The sequence below is a fragment of the Lagenorhynchus albirostris genome, chromosome 8 (genome assembly GCF_949774975.1).
Source record: "Lagenorhynchus albirostris chromosome 8, mLagAlb1.1, whole genome shotgun sequence".
Taxonomy (NCBI): domain Eukaryota; kingdom Metazoa; phylum Chordata; class Mammalia; order Artiodactyla; family Delphinidae; genus Lagenorhynchus; species Lagenorhynchus albirostris.
Window position 1 is genome coordinate 28,123,362 of NC_083102.1, and position 18,030 is coordinate 28,141,391.

The 18,030-nt window shown below is 38.2% G+C and overlaps 1 protein-coding gene across 1 annotated transcript in view; it reads left to right on the plus strand.

Moving 5' to 3' along the window:
- Positions 1–18,030, plus strand: part of AASS (aminoadipate-semialdehyde synthase) — a 69,660-nt gene that overhangs the window by 4,625 nt on the left and 47,005 nt on the right. Inside the window, exons 2-9 of the mRNA XM_060156791.1 lie at positions 4,126–4,347; positions 7,321–7,497; positions 10,234–10,318; positions 13,176–13,243; positions 13,351–13,497; positions 14,412–14,490; positions 14,623–14,750; positions 16,163–16,311. Coding sequence (XP_060012774.1) covers positions 4,141–4,347; positions 7,321–7,497; positions 10,234–10,318; positions 13,176–13,243; positions 13,351–13,497; positions 14,412–14,490; positions 14,623–14,750; positions 16,163–16,311 — 1,040 coding nt within the window. The 5' untranslated portion in view covers positions 4,126–4,140. The remainder of the gene's footprint in view (positions 1–4,125; positions 4,348–7,320; positions 7,498–10,233; positions 10,319–13,175; positions 13,244–13,350; positions 13,498–14,411; positions 14,491–14,622; positions 14,751–16,162; positions 16,312–18,030) is intronic.

Here is an 18,030-nt window from a genome sequence, read left to right on the forward strand (position 1 = left end):
TTTATATGAGGCACGCTACCTTCATTTGTATTATCTGGTTTTAGATGATCTTTTCTCCCATCCACTCTGACTCTAATATTCAGCTATAATTAGTGATTGATAAGTCACCAGCAGATACTGCTTGAGGTCATTTAATTAGATAAAATTGTTTCATGCTGCTCCTGTTGGATCTCATGAAAATGAGCAGGGGACTGGATTGCTGCTGCTTTACAAGAAACTAACATCACGCTATGCATAACTTAAGTAACCCCAAATTTATTTTTAATTAAAGAAAGAAAATCAAAACACTTCTCCCATAATCAATGGGCAAATTATAGCTCATCAAGAAAATGTCTGGCTTTTATTTATTTATTTATTTATTTGCAGTACGCGGGCCTCTCACTGTTGTGGCCTCTCCCGTTGCGGAGCACAGGCTCCGGACGCGCAGGCTCAGCGGCCATGGCTCACAGGCCCAGCCGCTCCGTGACATGTGGGATCTTCCCGGACCGGGGCACGAACCCGTGTCCCCTGCATCGGCAGGCAGACCCCCAACCACTGCACCACCAGGGAAGCCCCGTAGTGCTATTCTTGTTTTACAAAAACATACAGAAGAATCTTTTTTTTTTTTAACATCTTTATTGGGGTATAATTGCTTTACAATGGTGTGTTAGTTTCTGCTTTATAACAAAGTGAATCAGTCATACATAACAGAAGAATCTTTTTAAATTTTATTTTAATGCCATTTGAAACATTGGCCCTTCATGTGTTGAAGGGAAGACTGTTTAGAAATTGTCAGGGAAAGGGTCTTGTTCTCCAACCCTGACTGGGTGACACTTCTCATTCTCCCCTTATTTCTCACCTCCTCTTCCTCCTCCTTATTTTTCCTCTTTCCTTTCCTTCTCTTGCTTTTCCACATTCTCCTTGCTCATGCCAGAAGCTGTTATCAGCACACAACCCTGTCAATTAACCTCACTTGAGCCAGTGAATAAGTCGGGAGTCTTACTGCCTTGCTTCCACTTGAAGGCATTGCCAGAAATATACATGACATTTACTTCACGATATTCTTGGAAAAGCCCATAAAATACAGGACAGGGAAGTCCAGAATAACCCACTTGGGCATTTCCATGAAATGTCAGACACCTGCAGTGCCATACCTCAGAGTAATTCAGAAATTCTCACTGTTACATATTTCTTGATGACCTGAGAATGAAATGAATGGCAGTCCCAGAAAGTTCTATGCTGAGACCAAGTTTCAAGGTTCAAGCAATTACTAACATAATCAGACCTGCTATAATCATCTGTTTTCTAAGCATCCAGAAACTTAGAATTTACCTTGGCAGGGACTCAGGAAGGATTTTTGTGACACATAGAAAGGGGTTGATGGAGGAACCCCATGCTGTGCGAGAACTAATAATATGCCATATGGATCTGATCTATTTCTGAATTGAGCTGGCAGGAGTAACATGTCAGATGTACGAGGTGTGGATCTGCAGGCTTTTGCAAAGAAGAGAAAATCCTGAGTGTTGAATATTACCCTAGGGATTCTGCTTCTGCTTAAAAGCAACAGCTCTAGTTGGATTTCACTTCAGTTTCTTCATCTGTAAAATGGGGCTAATAATAGTATCTACTAAATGAGATTTTCACAAGGAGGAAATGAGATAATGTCTGTAAAGTGCTCAGTATAGTGCTTAGCATATAATGTTAAATCAGTGGTGACTATTGTTCTATTTCTTTGAAAACAAAGGGTCAGGAATTGTGATTCAAGAATTCCCTACAAAAAATGAAAGTGAAAGTAGCTTCCCAAATAAAACGCAGAAGGCCAGCCTCTGCTACTTAACTTTCCTAGGTCCCGAGGAAGGTCTGCCGCTGCAAACGTGTATGTGTGTATTACATGAGTGTATGTGGTTATGTCTCTCCTCCCACGCTGTACCCTCGACTCCAGGCAAAGGAGGTGTGGAAGAGGAGGGAGTGTTGCTGAGAAAGGGGAAGCTGTGGTTATAAATCAAGCTTGGGCTGAGGAAAGAGACTGAATTATTTGGACATGTTTCCTAATCTTTGTGCCAAGAACTGCTACTAAGTATAGAGGATTAGGATCACTTGGTCAACTATGGTATGTGAGATGCAGCCCCTGCTGAGAAGATGGGACTGTTTCTGGGCTTCTCAGTGTGTTTAGAAGACTCATTTGTCTTTAGAATTGATTTCATTTACAAACATAGGGATTCAAGTTCTATGGGACGTTGCAGATTTTCCTTTGGCTTGGGGGAGAATAAATGTTATGGGTTTGGGCTTGGATTTGGGCTTAGCATAGTCTCTTTTAAAAACGAAACTATATAAGTAAACCAAAAAGTTCGATAAAATATATAACAGACTTTTACTGAAATGTCGGTCATCCGTATTTTGGCCTGAGTAAAAGTTAGCCTGAACTCCTCATGACCGGCATGTTCATTTGCTGTGTGCAGTGTTTCCTCTCCCTGCCCCTTTTCTTCCTAAAGCCTTCTTAGCCGGACTCTTTGCTGTTTGCTTTATTCTTTTAGTCTGTGTTGTGAGTTATCCTACAAGTTTTCTATCTAGGGTGATAAGTAGTTTGCCCCCAGGAAATAGTACTTGTACATTCCATTGTCTGACAAAACTTCCCTGTCTATAAGGTGGGTCTGATTTAGAGATTGTAGTCTGATGTAACAGAAATGTGTTCCATAAGAACTGTGCTATATGCTAGGGAATTTCTAGAAGATGTAAAATCATTTAGTCTCTATATTTTCATGCCAACCTTAAACATAGAAAACTAAGGTTCAGCATCCAAATGACCAGCAAATTATCGTCTGAAATGACTTCTGACTACTACCTTTATGTAACCATTTGAAGAGGCACAGAATACTGTTTGATACTTATGCTTTAAAACTTTCTGTAAAATTTATTCTGTGCTGACACATAGTAAGCCTCTTGTAAATATTTCTTAATTGAATTAATGAATAGGGTTACAGAATCTGGAATAGCAGTTAGAAAACTGAGACAGGTCTGGGTTTAATATGATAGCAGGGGGAGGGGGTCTGGTAGAGGAAACTCTGGAAAGGGGAAGAACATGGTTTTTTTTTTTTTTTTTTGGCTGCATTGGGTCTTCGTTGCAGTGCGCGAGCTTTCTCTAGTTGCTGTGAGTGTGGGCTACTCTTCGTTGCGGTGCGCGGGCTTCTCATTGCGGTGGCTTCTCTTGTTGCAGAGCACGGGCTCTAGAGTGCAGGCTCAGTAGTTGTGGCGCATGGGCTTAGTCCGCGACATGTGGGAGCTTCCCGAACCAGGGCTCAAACCCGTGTGCCCTGCATTGGGAGGCTGATTCTTAACCACTGTGCCACCAGGGAAGCCCGGGAAGAGAATGTTTAGAGCAACAACAGGGTCAGAGAAGTGAGGCTGGGGGTGTCAGGTGCTTCTTCAGCTTCTAACGCCTGTGGTGATAAATTGTTTGTTTGTTTTGTTTTCTTAAATTTCCAATCTTCCAGGACCAATGCTTTTATAAAATTCAATACCAATGAATTACTAGAAGAATGATCCTGTCATATAAAGGTTTCTAAGTGCTTACTTTCTATTTCCGTACATATCTCATTGTGGACCAGTACAAAGCAGTCACTGACTGACAACAGGCTATAAAACACACTGAGTAGAACTAGTTTAGGAAATGGTCAGAGATGAAACTCGAAAGAGGTTGGAGCTAGATTGTCAAGGATCTTGTACATTATGAAAGGATTCTAAACTTTAATCATCAAAATTGGCATAAATTATCTTCCTATATTTGCATTGTAGATTAACTTGCTTAAAACTTTTGTGCTGAATGTGTGTTTGATAAAACATACATTAAAAGAATGAGTTCAACTTAGCAGATATTGATTAGTGTCCCATAAGTTGCTTGGGACATTTTATTGTTTTTTTTTTTTGGAAGTAACTTCGTTTGTGGAAGTTTGGGTTTGTTTGGGTAAAGGAACAGCATCCCAATGACCAGCAAATTATCATGTCATCCAGGTTTTCACTCTCCCTTCTTCATCTTGAATCTGTTACCACCTGAGTTGGTTGGATTTTACAGCAGATTTCTCAGGAGACCAGAACTGACCTGTGAGTCTTCTTGCCTTTTGTTGTCCTGCTCTTACAATTTCTTTACAGTCACCAGGTTTCAAGATGCTGCGAGTACCTAGGACCAAACTGGGCAGGCTGGGCCTCAGCCTCTCCAGGCTTCACTATAAGGCGGTGATGGCATTGAGGCGGGAGGATGTGAACGCCTGGGAGAGGCGGGCTCCCCTGGCTCCTCGGCACATCAAAGGGATCACCAATCTGGGGTACAAGGTCTTAATACAGCCTTCCAATCGGCGGGCCATTCACGATAAGGTAAATATTTACAATTTTTAAAAATAGGTGGGACTGAAATGACCCTGTGTATGAAAAATAGGGAGCATCTGAGTGAAAATAAAATGTTTGCTAGTGTCACTTAAAGACCACATGACAATATTTCTTTACTTCGGTTATAATGAGATTATATAGTTATGAGATTTCTAGTTAGAATCCTTTCTTGAGCCCATAATTTAGCCAGTAAGTATTATTTTCACCCCATCCCATGCTTTCTTCCAGCTGAGGGATAAAATGATTGCTTTTAGGAGATGACATCCTTCAGTCATTCTCTCCTTCATGTGTGACCCTGGTTCTAGGACTGGAAAGACAAATGTCTGCAGGAAATGCTTCACTGAGTAGAGTTTGTTCATGAGTGTTTACCTTGCCAGCCACCAGGTGAAGCCCCTCGTATTCATCATTCTGTTTATTCTTCACAATAATCTTATGACACAGGTTTGACTTTTATTTTTATTTTAGATACATGCATGTGTTTTTCCTTTCCTGAGCCGTTTGAAAATATGCTGCAGACAATGCCACTTTATTTCTAAATGCTTCAGTATACATTTCCTAGGAATAAATCATCTTCCTGCGTAACCATTGTATCTTTTTCACACCTAAGAAATTAATAATTCCACAATATCATCTCACATCTCACATTTCAAATTCCCCATTGTCTCAAATGTCTTTTATGGTTTTTATTTTAATCAAGGCTTAATTAAGGTTCATTGTATTCATTATTATGTATCTTTAGTTCTTTTAATCTAGAACAGTACTGGGCTTATTGTTAACTAGGCTTATTGTCGTGATCATTTTGCAATATATACAAGTGTCGAATCATTTAGGTGTATACCTGAAACTAATATAATGTTAATTATACCTCAATAAGAGAATATTGAATGGAATTTAATATTTCTTAGAAGAATTTTTTTTTTTTGGCCTTTAGAATACATCCCACAAAGAATATTCAGAGTGCTATGTTCAAAAGATATCTGAATGAGTTTTTCTCTGTGGTTACATGTCAATGTGATATCCAGTTGGATTTATTTTTGTTTCTATTACATTTTAATATTTGCTTTAAATCCTTTTTGATTTAATTTTATTTTTCAAATAAGTTAAACATTTACAAGCTTCAAAGATTAAAACTGTATAAAAAGATGCGACACAGAGAAGTCTTGCTCTCATCTTAATCCCTTACATCCCATTCCCACCCACCCTATAGGTTACTATTTTCATCAGTTTCTGATCTATCATTCCTATGTTTCTTCTTGCAAAAATAAGCATGTGTATGTGTGTGTATGTATGTGTTTTCTTATTTTCCCTTCAATCTTATACAGAACGTTTTATACTGTATATACTCTTTTGCACCTTGCTTTGTTCTACAGCATACCTGGAAATCACTTCATGTCAGTTCATAGACATCAGCTTCATTCTATTTAATGGCTGCTATAATTACTCCATTATTTATCATGATTTATTTAACCAGTCTACTATAAATGGGCAAATAGATTGTTTTCAGAGAAACCAGGTATGAACCATATGTTCATTCTTTTACTTTCTTTCCTATTCATTTGTACTTTACTTTGAAGTAGATTCCTAACTAGATTTATCTTCATTTTATTCAACTGCCATCTAAGATGCTTTAAAAATTCTGCCTGGATCATGCTACCCCTTTATTTAAAAATCTGAAATGATTGTCTATTGCCTCCATGTACTAGCTATGAAATCTCAGTTTAATGTGTAGGACTCAGGTTTCCCATTGATAAATTGGGGATAATAATAGTACCTACCTCATGGGAGTTTTGAGAATTAACTGAGATAATTCACCCAAAGAGCTTAGCAAAGCACATAGTAATTTATTAATAAATATCAATGGGGCTTCCCTGGTGGCGCAGTGGTTGAGAGTCCGCCTGCCGATGCAGGGGACACGGGTTCGTGCCCCAGTCTGGGAAGATCCCACATGCTGCGGAGTGGCTGGGCCTGTGAGCCATGGCCATTGAGCCTGCGCGTCCAGAGCCTGTGCTCCGCAACGGGAGAGGCCACAACAGTGAGAGGCCCGCGTACCGCAAAAAAAAAAAAAAAAATCAATTATTATTTTTATTTTTATCCAATAAAGCTCATATTCACCATAATAATATTCAGTCTATTTTTCTAAATTGATTCACTTATTATGCCCTAAACATCCCCTTACTTTCCCATCTCCTTCACTATCTCTTACTGATATTACCAGCTTGTATTTCCCATCTCCATCCCTCCAAATCCTACCCAGCCTTTTAGATTAATTTAAATTTCCACATTTCCTTGATCATCTCACCTGGGAGTTATCTCAATATCCATTAAATTAATATATCACTTAGATTATGCTACTCATAATGTTCTTTTGAATTCAGCCTCATGCACTGTGCCTCTGACTTCTTTTTACAATATTTTGTGAGCTCCTTTACAGGGGAGATCTTGTCTCTGTTTCTTTGTGTCCTATCTCATCTTTAGCACAGTCCATGGAACAGAGTAGGGCAGTAATAAATACTAACTGAACAACAAAAGAAAAGAAAATATTGCATATATGTCTTTCCTTTAAAAGTATACCTGTATATAAAAGTATATATATTTCCTTTAAAAGTATAAAAGTATATTACTATTTAGCACTTAATGTTTCAGGGCATTGTTGGCACAAAATATACATTTTACATGTATATTTAAATCACATGTGCTAGCAGTTATGGTCAAACTATTAACAGTTCTTAGATTAAAGTATGTGCTGAATTCTCTAATTTTTTGTTTCTGGTACAAAAGTCAAACATGTTAGATTGATCTTTAGCCAGCAAGTAAGAATATTAGAAGTAGTTTTTCTATGATTTGTTCCTTATATTTGTTTCCTTCAAAAGGTTGTGACTTTAACTGCTACATTTATTTATTAAAGAAAATATGGATACAACAAATCAAGAGAATAACTTTTAATCAAAATTACATTCCCAGGAATATGTCAAAGCTGGTGGCATTCTTCAGGAGGATATTTCTGAAGCTTGTTTAATTTTGGGAGTTAAAAGACCCCCAGAAGAAAAACTAATGCCTAAGAAGACCTATGCATTCTTCTCCCACACCATAAAGGCTCAGGAAGCCAATATGGGTTTGTTGGATGAGATCCTAAAACAGGTAATTAGTGGCCAATATTCATAAATATTAACATAGAAACATATATATTTTTTAACTTTTAACTGTCAAGTGGAGTTTTAGTTTTCTTTCAGCATCTAGAAAATACATCACGTATTCACCTCAGTAGGAGAGGTGATCTGCAGTTAGTGCTTGTATAGTTCTGCCGCTCTTCGGGCTGCTCTGCTGGGCAAGTTTGGAGTTTGTGATAAGAGGAACCAAACACACTTCATTCCTTTGTATTCTGAAATGGGAAGAATGATAGGAGCATTTGCTCCAAATGATTATTAACTTATAAGGTTAATAGTTCAAATATTAGCAAGTAGAATTTTAGAGCTAAAAGGAACCTCAGGGATCATATAACTTAACCACCCTAATTTTTCAAATGGAGCCCAGAGAGGTGAAGTGACTTGACTGAGGCTGCACAGCTCTGTAGTACCAGAACTGTACTGGAAACTATTTTTACATTTATTAACATTCATAAGGAAAAGAAACATTTTTTGAGATATAAATACTGTGGAAAAACTATCATCTATTTAAAATCCATCTATTTAAAATACTCAACAAATATTTACCAAGTGCCTACAATGTGTCTGACACTGATCACTGCAATGAACATAGCTTACGTTCTAGTACGAGGAGACACTAGAATAAATAAACAGCACCTCATATGTCGCTTGGTGATATGTGTAATGGAGATAAATATAATACAGGAGAAAAAAAGGAGTGCTGGGCACTAGGGGAGGTGATAATGCTACTTGAAATAGGATGATCAGGGAGTGCCTCATTGCAGTATTGGCATTGAGCAAAAATTCGTAAGAGGCAAAGGATCAAGCCATATCCATCTGAGAGAAGCCTTCCAGCCTGAGAGAATAGTAGTGCAAAAGCCCGACAGACAGTCTTTTTGAATGGAGGATTAGAGTTAATCATATTCTAAGATGCTTATTCTGCCTGCTCTGTGAATAAAAGTTGGAGACTGGAGAAGGAGAGCAAAATTGATAAGAAGATTGTTAGTCTAGACTAGTCCAGATGCTAGGCTGCAAATGATGTTGAGGGCGGCGGGAGTGGAGGTCGTGACACATGGACAATCTTGGATGTATTTTAGAGGTCTGATCCTGCAGGATTCATGGATGAGGTGAATGTGGACTATGAGAGAAAGAGAGGAGTCAGAGGCGACTCCAGGATTTTGGTTAGAGTAACTTAAAGGAGTTGCTTTAGATTGACATGATGCTACTGCACGAGGAGCAGGCTTGGGTGGGAGGATGAAGATTTGAGCTTAGGGCCTGTCGAGTTTAATTTGCCCATTAGACATGTAAGGGGAGATGCTGAGTGGGCCATTGGATGTGAGTCTGTAGCTCAGGAGGGCAGCTTCTCCAGATACACATTTTTCAGTTGTCAGAGACTAGATGGTATCTAAAGCCATGAGACTGGGTGAGGGTAAGGAGTGACTGTAGATGGAGAAGTCCAAGGTCTAAGTCCTGGGGTAAGGATGTTAGAGCATTAGAAACTAGACTTGGATCTGACGATAGGTAGAGGACAGGAGAGTTTCACAAACAGTAAAAGTAATGGAGGAAAATGTATTTTACATAAACCTGTAGAATACATTCTTACTAATTTCAGATTCACTAAACAGACACTGTAGTTAATTTACAGTGTTTCATAAGAATCAATTCAAAAAGTAATTAAAGGAAATAGTATTATAGAAGAATGTTTCACTTTAAGCAGATAAAACTCCTCAAAAAGTACTTTAGAAACATTTTTCTTTTTGGTTATATGAAGTTTCGTTCATTTCAAGAAAATTAATGAAAACAGACCCAGCAGGGCTGCTTTTGGGCAACATTTTGTAACAAATTACTTGGAGTTGGATTAATATTAAATATTCTTAAATCCAAGCACATGGCAAAAATTATATCATCTTTGAGGAAAGAGACTATTTAAAACATTCTATAATTCCAATGTGTCAGCAGTTTTTAAGCATGAGGTAATAGGACATTTCCAAGAGAGAGGGAAGATTCCCAAGGAAAGAGGAAGGACAAGATTTTATTGAAGGTGAGGAAGTGAAGAGCAAGCAGCTTGTGCTACTTTTAAAATAAAGTTCGCTTGTGAAAGGCTGGAGAGAGAAAAAAAGAGAGAGACAGAGAAACAGAGAGATACTAAGAGAGACAGAAGGAGAGAGAGAGAGAATGAGATAGATTTGTGTGTATGGACTTGAGAGGGTGTATAGTTGTTATTTTTAAAGTAGAAGAGAGACCTGGGTGTATTTAGAATGGTTGAGGGAAAGGAACAGTGTAAAGAAGGAAGAAAGAAAAGAAAGAAAAAGTTTGAGAGGTCTTGGAGGACATAGAATAAAGCTGGCATCTAGCTCACAGGGATTAGTCTCAGGAAAGACTTGTGGTTTTTGAGACTAGAGGGAAGGATGTGAGGATGAGTGGGGGCAGTATGTGGATATATTTGTCAGTGGTGCTGGGCTAAAAGTTAAAAGAAATCATGCCTTTGTTATTTTATTGCCTACTATCAAGGGGTGTTAGCACCCTGCTAGGACCATTCTTTCATTTCTCATCACAAACCTATCATTGGTTTGTGACCCAGCATTTTCTAAATATTTCATGGTGCACCTGGCAAGTCAAGATCTATTTTATGAGGGAATACTGTGAAATAATCACTTGCTCGTATATGTTTTGTACTCATTCAAATTAAGCTGGATGGGTCTGGTTGAGAAATTTTTTACTGTTTCTTCAGGAAATCCGACTTATTGATTATGAGAAAATGGTGGATCATAGAGGAATACGGGTAGTGGCGTTTGGACAGTGGGCAGGTGTGGCAGGTAGGTATGCCAAGGCTGTTACATCACCCATTTTCTAAATTTGCCTGGGGAGTAACTGCGTTCTCTCTTTTTTGTGGCAAGGGGATGGGAGTGTTCATTTCCACCAATAAAAATAAACATGGGGGTGTGACAAAGGGTGATGAATATCAGGGGAATAAAATAAAATCATTAAACTATATTTATTACAAAAATTAAGAAAAAGAGAGCAGGGAGAAGGACAACAGCTATGCTTAGGCTCTTAATTTTTACTGTTTGGAAGACTGGAAAGAGAGGTCAGTTTGGTGATGAGAAATTGAAGAATGGAAGAAAGGGGTAAAAGAGGGAGAAAAGGTATGGGGACAGGAGCCAACAGAGGAGCAGTCTAGCAAGGATACAAGCTGGAGTTTGGGGAAAAACAGTACTTGATTTTTGTCCCAGTTAGTACTTTGAACCATCTTTAGTTGAGAAACACCACATGTTATAACTCTATATCAGATTAGACTACTTGAAGGTGTATAATTGTCAGAATAAGTAGACAGAAAATTTGTAGGGATAGAGGACACAAAACACTATCAACCGCCCTGACATCAGTGGAAGTTCTTGAGCACCCAGCACTCCACCCAGCAACTTGCAGAATAGAACACATTCCTTTCCTGTGGAACATTCATCCAGATGGTCCATATGCTAGGTCACAAAACAATTTTTAATAAATTTAAAAGGTCTGAAATCATAGAGTATGTGCTCTGACTATAATAAAATTGATTTTGGAATTATAATACAAAGATATATAGGAAACTTCCAAATATTTGGAAGATAAACAATGTATTTTTGAATAACCCATGAGTCCAGAAGACATCACAGGAAAAATTAGAAAATATTTTGAATTGAATGAAAATTTGAAACACAGCACACCAAAATTTGTGGAATGCAGGTAAAGTGGTGCTTAGAAGGAAATTTATAGCATTCTAATGCTTTCATTAGAAAAGAAGAAAGTTCTTAAATTAGTAATCTAAATTTCCATCAGAAGAAGCTAGAAAAATAAATTAATTAACCCAAAATTAACCCAAAATTAACCCAAAGCAAATAGAAGGAAGGAAATAATATTGATAAGAGGGAACATCAATTAAATTAAAACAGGAAAATAATAGAGAAAATCAAAAGCCAGTTCTTTTTTTAAAAAAAAATCAATAAAATTGATAAACCTCCAGTTGGATTGATTTTTAAAAAAAAGAGAGAGAAGCCACTTTTTACCAATATTAGGAATACAAGAGGAATCATCACTATATATGTCACAGATATTAAAAATGATAAGGGAATATTATGAATAAGCCAATAAATTTGACAACGTTGACAAAATAGGCAAATCCTTGAAAGACTCATCTCAAGAATAAATAAAACACTTGCATATCAATGTACAAAATAAATTCCACTCATAGGCATTTATCAAGAGAAACAAATTATTTTTTGTAAAGAATTATTTATAGTAGCTTCATTCATAATAGCCCAGACAATCCGCAGAGGAATGGATAAATAAACTGTGGTACATCCATAGAATGGAACACTCCTCAGCAGTAAAAAGAAGGAAACTACTTATACGCACAAAGTATGCACGAATCTCAAAAACATTTTCCTGAGTAAAAGCAGACACACAAAGAAGAGTAAATACTTAACATTTCATTTGTATGCAACTGTAGAAGAAACGAATCTATAGAGACAAATAAAATCAGTAGTTGTTTGGGGCCAAAGTTCGGGGAGGATTGACTGGAGTGATGGGAATATTCTGTATTTTGATTATGTTGGTGGTAATATGGGTGTGTGCATTTGTTAACAGTTATCAAACTATAGACTTTAAATTGGTGTGATTTGTTGTATGTAAATTATTCCTTTAAAAGTTGACATCAGAAAAAAGGTCAAAGAAAATTTGTCAGGGATATGGAGAGGGAAAGTTCCCTTCCGGAAAAGAAGGGGAGAATGGATGCTGAGGTCTTCGTTACAGGCATGCTAAGTTTCTGCTACGTGAAGGACATCCAGATTGAGAAATCCATAAGGTGGTTGGTTGGGTCTTGAAATAAAATACCTGCGTTAGAGATACAGACTTGGAGTCATCATCATACAGAGAGTACTTGAAATTTAGGAATGCATGAGATTAGCTAAGGGAAAAATGTAGAGATTGAAGAGAATAGTGCCTGGGACAGAATCCTGAGAGTGACCAATACCAAGCAAAGGGCAAGGCACTAATATAAAAGGAATGGGCATGGGAAGTGGAGCCTGCAGAAATGTAGGGTGAAAATGTTCAAGCCAGGCAAGCTGAGGGAAGAGAGTCCCAACAAAGAGGGGCTCTACATTGCCAGATACCTCTGACAAGTAAGTCAAGATCTGAAAAGTGTCCACGAGTTTAGCTGTGTAGGTCACTGAAACGATGGGGGGGAGGGGTCGTAGGGTCAATGGTGACTTCTTTTTTGCTTATTCATTTGTTTTTGGTATGAGAGAAATGGAGGCGTGTTTAAATGTTGATAAGAATGAACCAATAGAGAGGGATAGAGAGAGGACATAATTCAAGAGTAAATTCCTGAGAGAGACAGGAAGGGATGGGATCTGGAGCAAAGGTGGAAAGATTAACCTTAGAGAAAAAGAGGGGCACTCTTTCCGTTTTAGCAGGATTGGATGTGGAGGGGACAGGTCGGGGTGCAGCTGGGTTAACGCTTTCGATGGCAGAAAGTTGAGGGGATGGATAAGATGACTACTGGGGCCCCTTCCAAATCTGAGATGCTGTGGTCTGTGCTTTCTCAGAGCACGGAGCAGGTTGGAGGACAGGTAGAGAGAACAGCTTCAACTCCTCCCAACTAATGGTCTTTCTGTTGGTCTGATTCTGCAACAGGGATGATCAACATTTTACATGGAATGGGTTTAAGGCTCCTTGCTTTGGGACATCACACACCTTTTATGGTGAGATGTTTATTGTGTCTATTTTTTTTGAAATACATGTGACATTTTAAGAATAGAAACCTGTCTCAGGTGGTAGACTAATGTGATCCACGTGTGCTTGCTTGCAGCACATTGGCATGGCTCATAACTACAGGAACAGCAGTCAGGCTGTGCAAGCTGTCCGAGACACTGGCTATGAAATATCTCTGGGATTGATGCCAAAGTCGATAGGGCCCTTAACATTTGTGTTCACAGGGACTGGTAATGTATCTAAGGTATGCTCCAACTGTCTTCTTTCTGTAAAGCAGTCTGAAACTCTGACACTAACCCAAAGGATGTGGGCATTTTGTGTAACATTTCAGAGCCCTTCTTTTCCACGACTGGGCATTCTGTTCTTGGTACTTTTCTTACCCATGTACTTTTCCCACAGTAAAGTGCAGTACTGGTCCAAACATAGTGTCTGCTTTGAGTTGATTCCAAGCTGTCAGAGGCTTTGAATGGTTTTTCTTTTCTTTTTTTTCTTTTTAGAGGGATAACTCCTTGTTGTGTAAAGGTCTATTCTTAGGGTGCTCTGTTTTACCTGTATCACTGAGATATCCCAAAATTTGGAAGTGACCCCAGGATGTAAATTTTACAAGATTTGGAGTTTTGCCAAAAGATGTTAAGAGGCTTAACTCAAGACTACTATTGTTACTTTCTTCCTTCTGGGGTAGTTTCGAGAATGTCTTTTTGATCCCATAGAGAAACTCGTAATTGCAAAATAGATCTTTCTTCAGCGAAAATATTTTACAAACAGGACATCACTATTTATATTATACTGTGAGATAGCCATCTGATATAAGTAGGAAATATAGTTTCCCCACTTGAAATAATTTCTGCAATGGAGCAAAAATTAAATAGAAATCTTTTTATCGTACTGTCAGTTCTTAAACCCCCTTGCTTCTATGCTGAATAACTAAGTAAAAAAATTAAAGCCCCTTCCAATGAGTGGTGTTTAAATGGGAATAAAAGTTGGTTCACAGGCTGCATGCAAGAGGCTCACCTGTGCTTCCGTGTTGTGGTCCCAGTTGCAGGGCAGGGCAAGTTGAGCTATAAGATTGTGGGGAAAAGGAGTTGGAACCTTTGCAGGAAATCGTATTGGCTCTTTTCGGATTGATTTTTAGAGTTTTCACTCATGCATTATTTACAGGGAGCCCAAGAAATCTTCAATGAATTACCTTGTGAATATGTGGAGCCGCATGAATTAAAAGAAGTTTCCCAAAATGGAGGTAGGGAGGGCGGGGAGGGCGAGTGTTTGTATCTTTTACTGTTTTTTTAACAGTTTCAGTGTTATAATATTTTATCACCATAAACCTTTATCATTTGTGACCCACTTTACTAATTCCCTTCTCCTCTGTAAGACCTGAGAAAAGTGTACGGGACAGTGTTAAGTCGCCATCATCATCTCGTCAGGAAAACAGATGGTATCTATGATCCTGTAGAGTATGACAAATACCCTGAGCGCTACATAAGCCGTTTTAATACTGATGTGAGTATCATGCCTCGCTTTTGAGTTGGTTGCTCGTGATACACTATAGTTAGGCTGCTTTGAAGGAGAAAGATTGTGATTGTGTACATTGGTTTTCAGTTCTCCATATTGACTTGTGGTGAGTCCTTTGGGTATTATGAGTTGTCCTTAGGTGGTGTTGGCTTTTCTTGGTGTTTGGAGTGGCCTTTGCTTTGTGGCTTTGGTAGTTTCTATGGGTATGCACATTGCTTCACTGACTGTGTTTCTCCTTCAGGTCTGCATGTGCCCAGTTGCTCTAAACCATTTCCTGTGGGTTACTCTTTTCTGTATTTACCCTGAATTAGTTAGTACTGTTGAGAAACCATAGTGTCTATGAGAGTTGTTCTCAACATAGTTCTATCCCTTCTATGGCCACAAATTGCAGTCAACCTCAGCCAGCCATCTTGAAATACATGCCATTGATTACAGGGGACCAGAGTGAAACAGTATGGCTATGGAAGACCCATCTCCACTGTACAAAAGTTACTTCCAGTTCAGATCCTCCTTCTGATGGGGACACTCTGGTCTCGTCTTATAAGAAGGATAATATATTTGTGTGTTTTGTAGCCATTGGTCATGCAACAGTCCTTCTGAAAATAAACCAACAAAAAAATGCATGCATCTAATTGTGAAAAGGAATATTTTAAATAATTTTAAATGTATTTGAACAATATAACATTTTTAGATTCTGGTATGAAATTTAGTGTTATAGCATGTAGAGCATATTATAGAAGAACTCTTACCTGTGGCTTGAAAATGCTTGAGGTGCTTGAGAAACAGGAATTATAAAACTAGTTTCAAATTGAAAAATTTTGAATCCAGTAAGTTTCCATCCCTTCTCTTCCCCAGTCACAGAAATACTGGTGATTGGATGCATCCCCAAACTTATAAATGACCTAGTTACCATGTATGCATGCATGTAGCGCATTTGCCCATGGAGCTTACAGATGTTATCTGATTTAATCTTCACAGCATTCCTTTGAGGAATAGGGTACGCATTATCCCCATCTGACAGGTAAGGAAAACAGAGCCCAGAGAAGTTAAGGTAGCATGCTTTAGATCACATGCTACTAGAGGCTGAGCTGGAAATAGAGCAGCTGGTCACTTGAACTTCTGTTATTTCCTTTTTCTTGGCTATGCAAGGCATTATAGAACACAAATATTAATGTATTTATATTCATATGTTTTTCTATAATGAGATAATTTTCCACTGAAATCTGGGTGGGTATTTATCGTCTTTGCTTCGAAAGGTGGCCACTGACTTGGCAAATAACGAAGTCAATTAGAAATAACGTTAAATTATTTCTCATGAACTTTACTGATAGCTCTCTTTCAGCACACTGCTTTGAAAAAGGCTATTTCCTACCTCACTGACCTTGGAATCTGCTTTACAGATTGCACCCTATACAACTTGTTTAATTAATGGAATCTACTGGGAACAAAACACTCCTCGCCTACTAACCCGCCAAGATGCTCAGAGTCTCCTGGCTCCAGGCAAGTCCTCAGTTGCTGGTGTTGAAGGCTGCCCTGCACTGCCACACAAGTAAGGACTTTAGCAATGATGGCAGTTTTCAGCAGCAAGGCCCACTGTGAGGGTATCACACATAGGGGACCCACATAGCACAGGACTTGACTATTAATAACCAGTTGTCTGACGTATCTTATTTAATCTCTTGGAAATATTTGACAGTTAACCTTCCCTCTTTTTTTTTTTTTAATCAAAGTATAGTTGATTTACAATGTTGTTAGTTTCAGGTGTACAGCAAAGTGATTCAGTTATATATATATGTATAAGGTGACATCCCGAAAGTTAGAAAAAGTGTTCTGGGCTTAACTGTGTTAAGTGATCAGCTGGACTCGGTGATAACATGTTAGGGATAACTGAGATTGCAAAGTTTCTTTTTTTTGTTTGTTTGCTCTAGGGAGCAAGTTTATTTTTTTATTGAAGTCTAGTTGATTTACAATGCCCTGTTAGTTTCAAGTATACAGCACAGTGATTTAGTTACATATATATATATACGTATGTATATATATACATATATATATATATATACATATTTTCCTTTTTCAGATTATTTTCCATTATAGGTTATTATAAGATATTGAATATAGTTCCCTGTGCTATACAGTAGGTCCTCATTTTTTATCCATTGTATATATCGTAGTATATATCTGTTAATCCCAAGCTCCTCATTTATCCCTCCCTACCCCCTTTGCGCTTTGGTAACCATATGTTTGTTTTCTATGTTTGTGAGTCTATTTCCTTTCCTCCTTCTTGAGATTCTCTTCTCTTATGGGACTCCACACGTAGCTCAAAAGTAAGCTCCTCAGAGAGGTCGTCTCTTGCTTCCCCATTCCCATCACTCTTCAGTCTGTTACTATATTTTTCCCTGAAATTCATGTGTTTATGATTTTTATTTTCCTGTGTTTATGATATTTCCTGCCTTACTAGAACTTACTAGAACTTAATCTCCTTAAGGATAGGGGCCCTATTTGTTTTGGCCACAGGTACCCAGTACGTTGTTTGACATATAATGTTCATTCAAATATTTACTAAACGTTGAATGAATTCGTTAATAAATAAATATTTGTGGAGCACCTGGTCTGCCTGGCACTCTGCTAAGCTGAGAGATAAAGAAAAAATGTGGTTGCTACCCTCAGGCATGTAGCTGGCATCAATTAAATTCCAAAGGAATGCTAGGAGCAATCAATATCGCAAGAGTTTAGAAGAAAGTGGGAGCATGGGCTCCGCAAAGTCTCTAGGGAGGAGTGAGAACAAGGATTTCAAGTGATAGGATTGGTGCTTGATAACTATGGAGCCACCAAAGCACAGTTTAAGACAGTGAGTGGGACATTGTAGCCCTTGTATAGGGTTTATATGGGCAAGTGGAAATTAGAGATCGGGCAGGAAAATTGGGGTCAACCTCAAAAGGATTTCGAATCCTGGGCTGAGACTTTTGTTCATAATTCCAGAGATTTCTATGTAATAACACATAAAATTATGTATTACTAAGCGGGGTGGAGGTAGTGTAGTCGAACTTGCTAAGTTATTTAAAGTTGGCTGACTAGCTTAACTTTAGGCTGTTGTCAATGATTTCTCTAGGGAGGGTTTTTTTTTTCATTTTTATTGGAGTATAGTTGATTTACAATGTTGTGTTGTTTCTGCTGTACAGCAAAGTGAACCAGTTATACATATATATATATATATATCTCCACTCTTTTTTATTTTTAATATTTATTTATTTAGGCTGCCCTGAGTCTT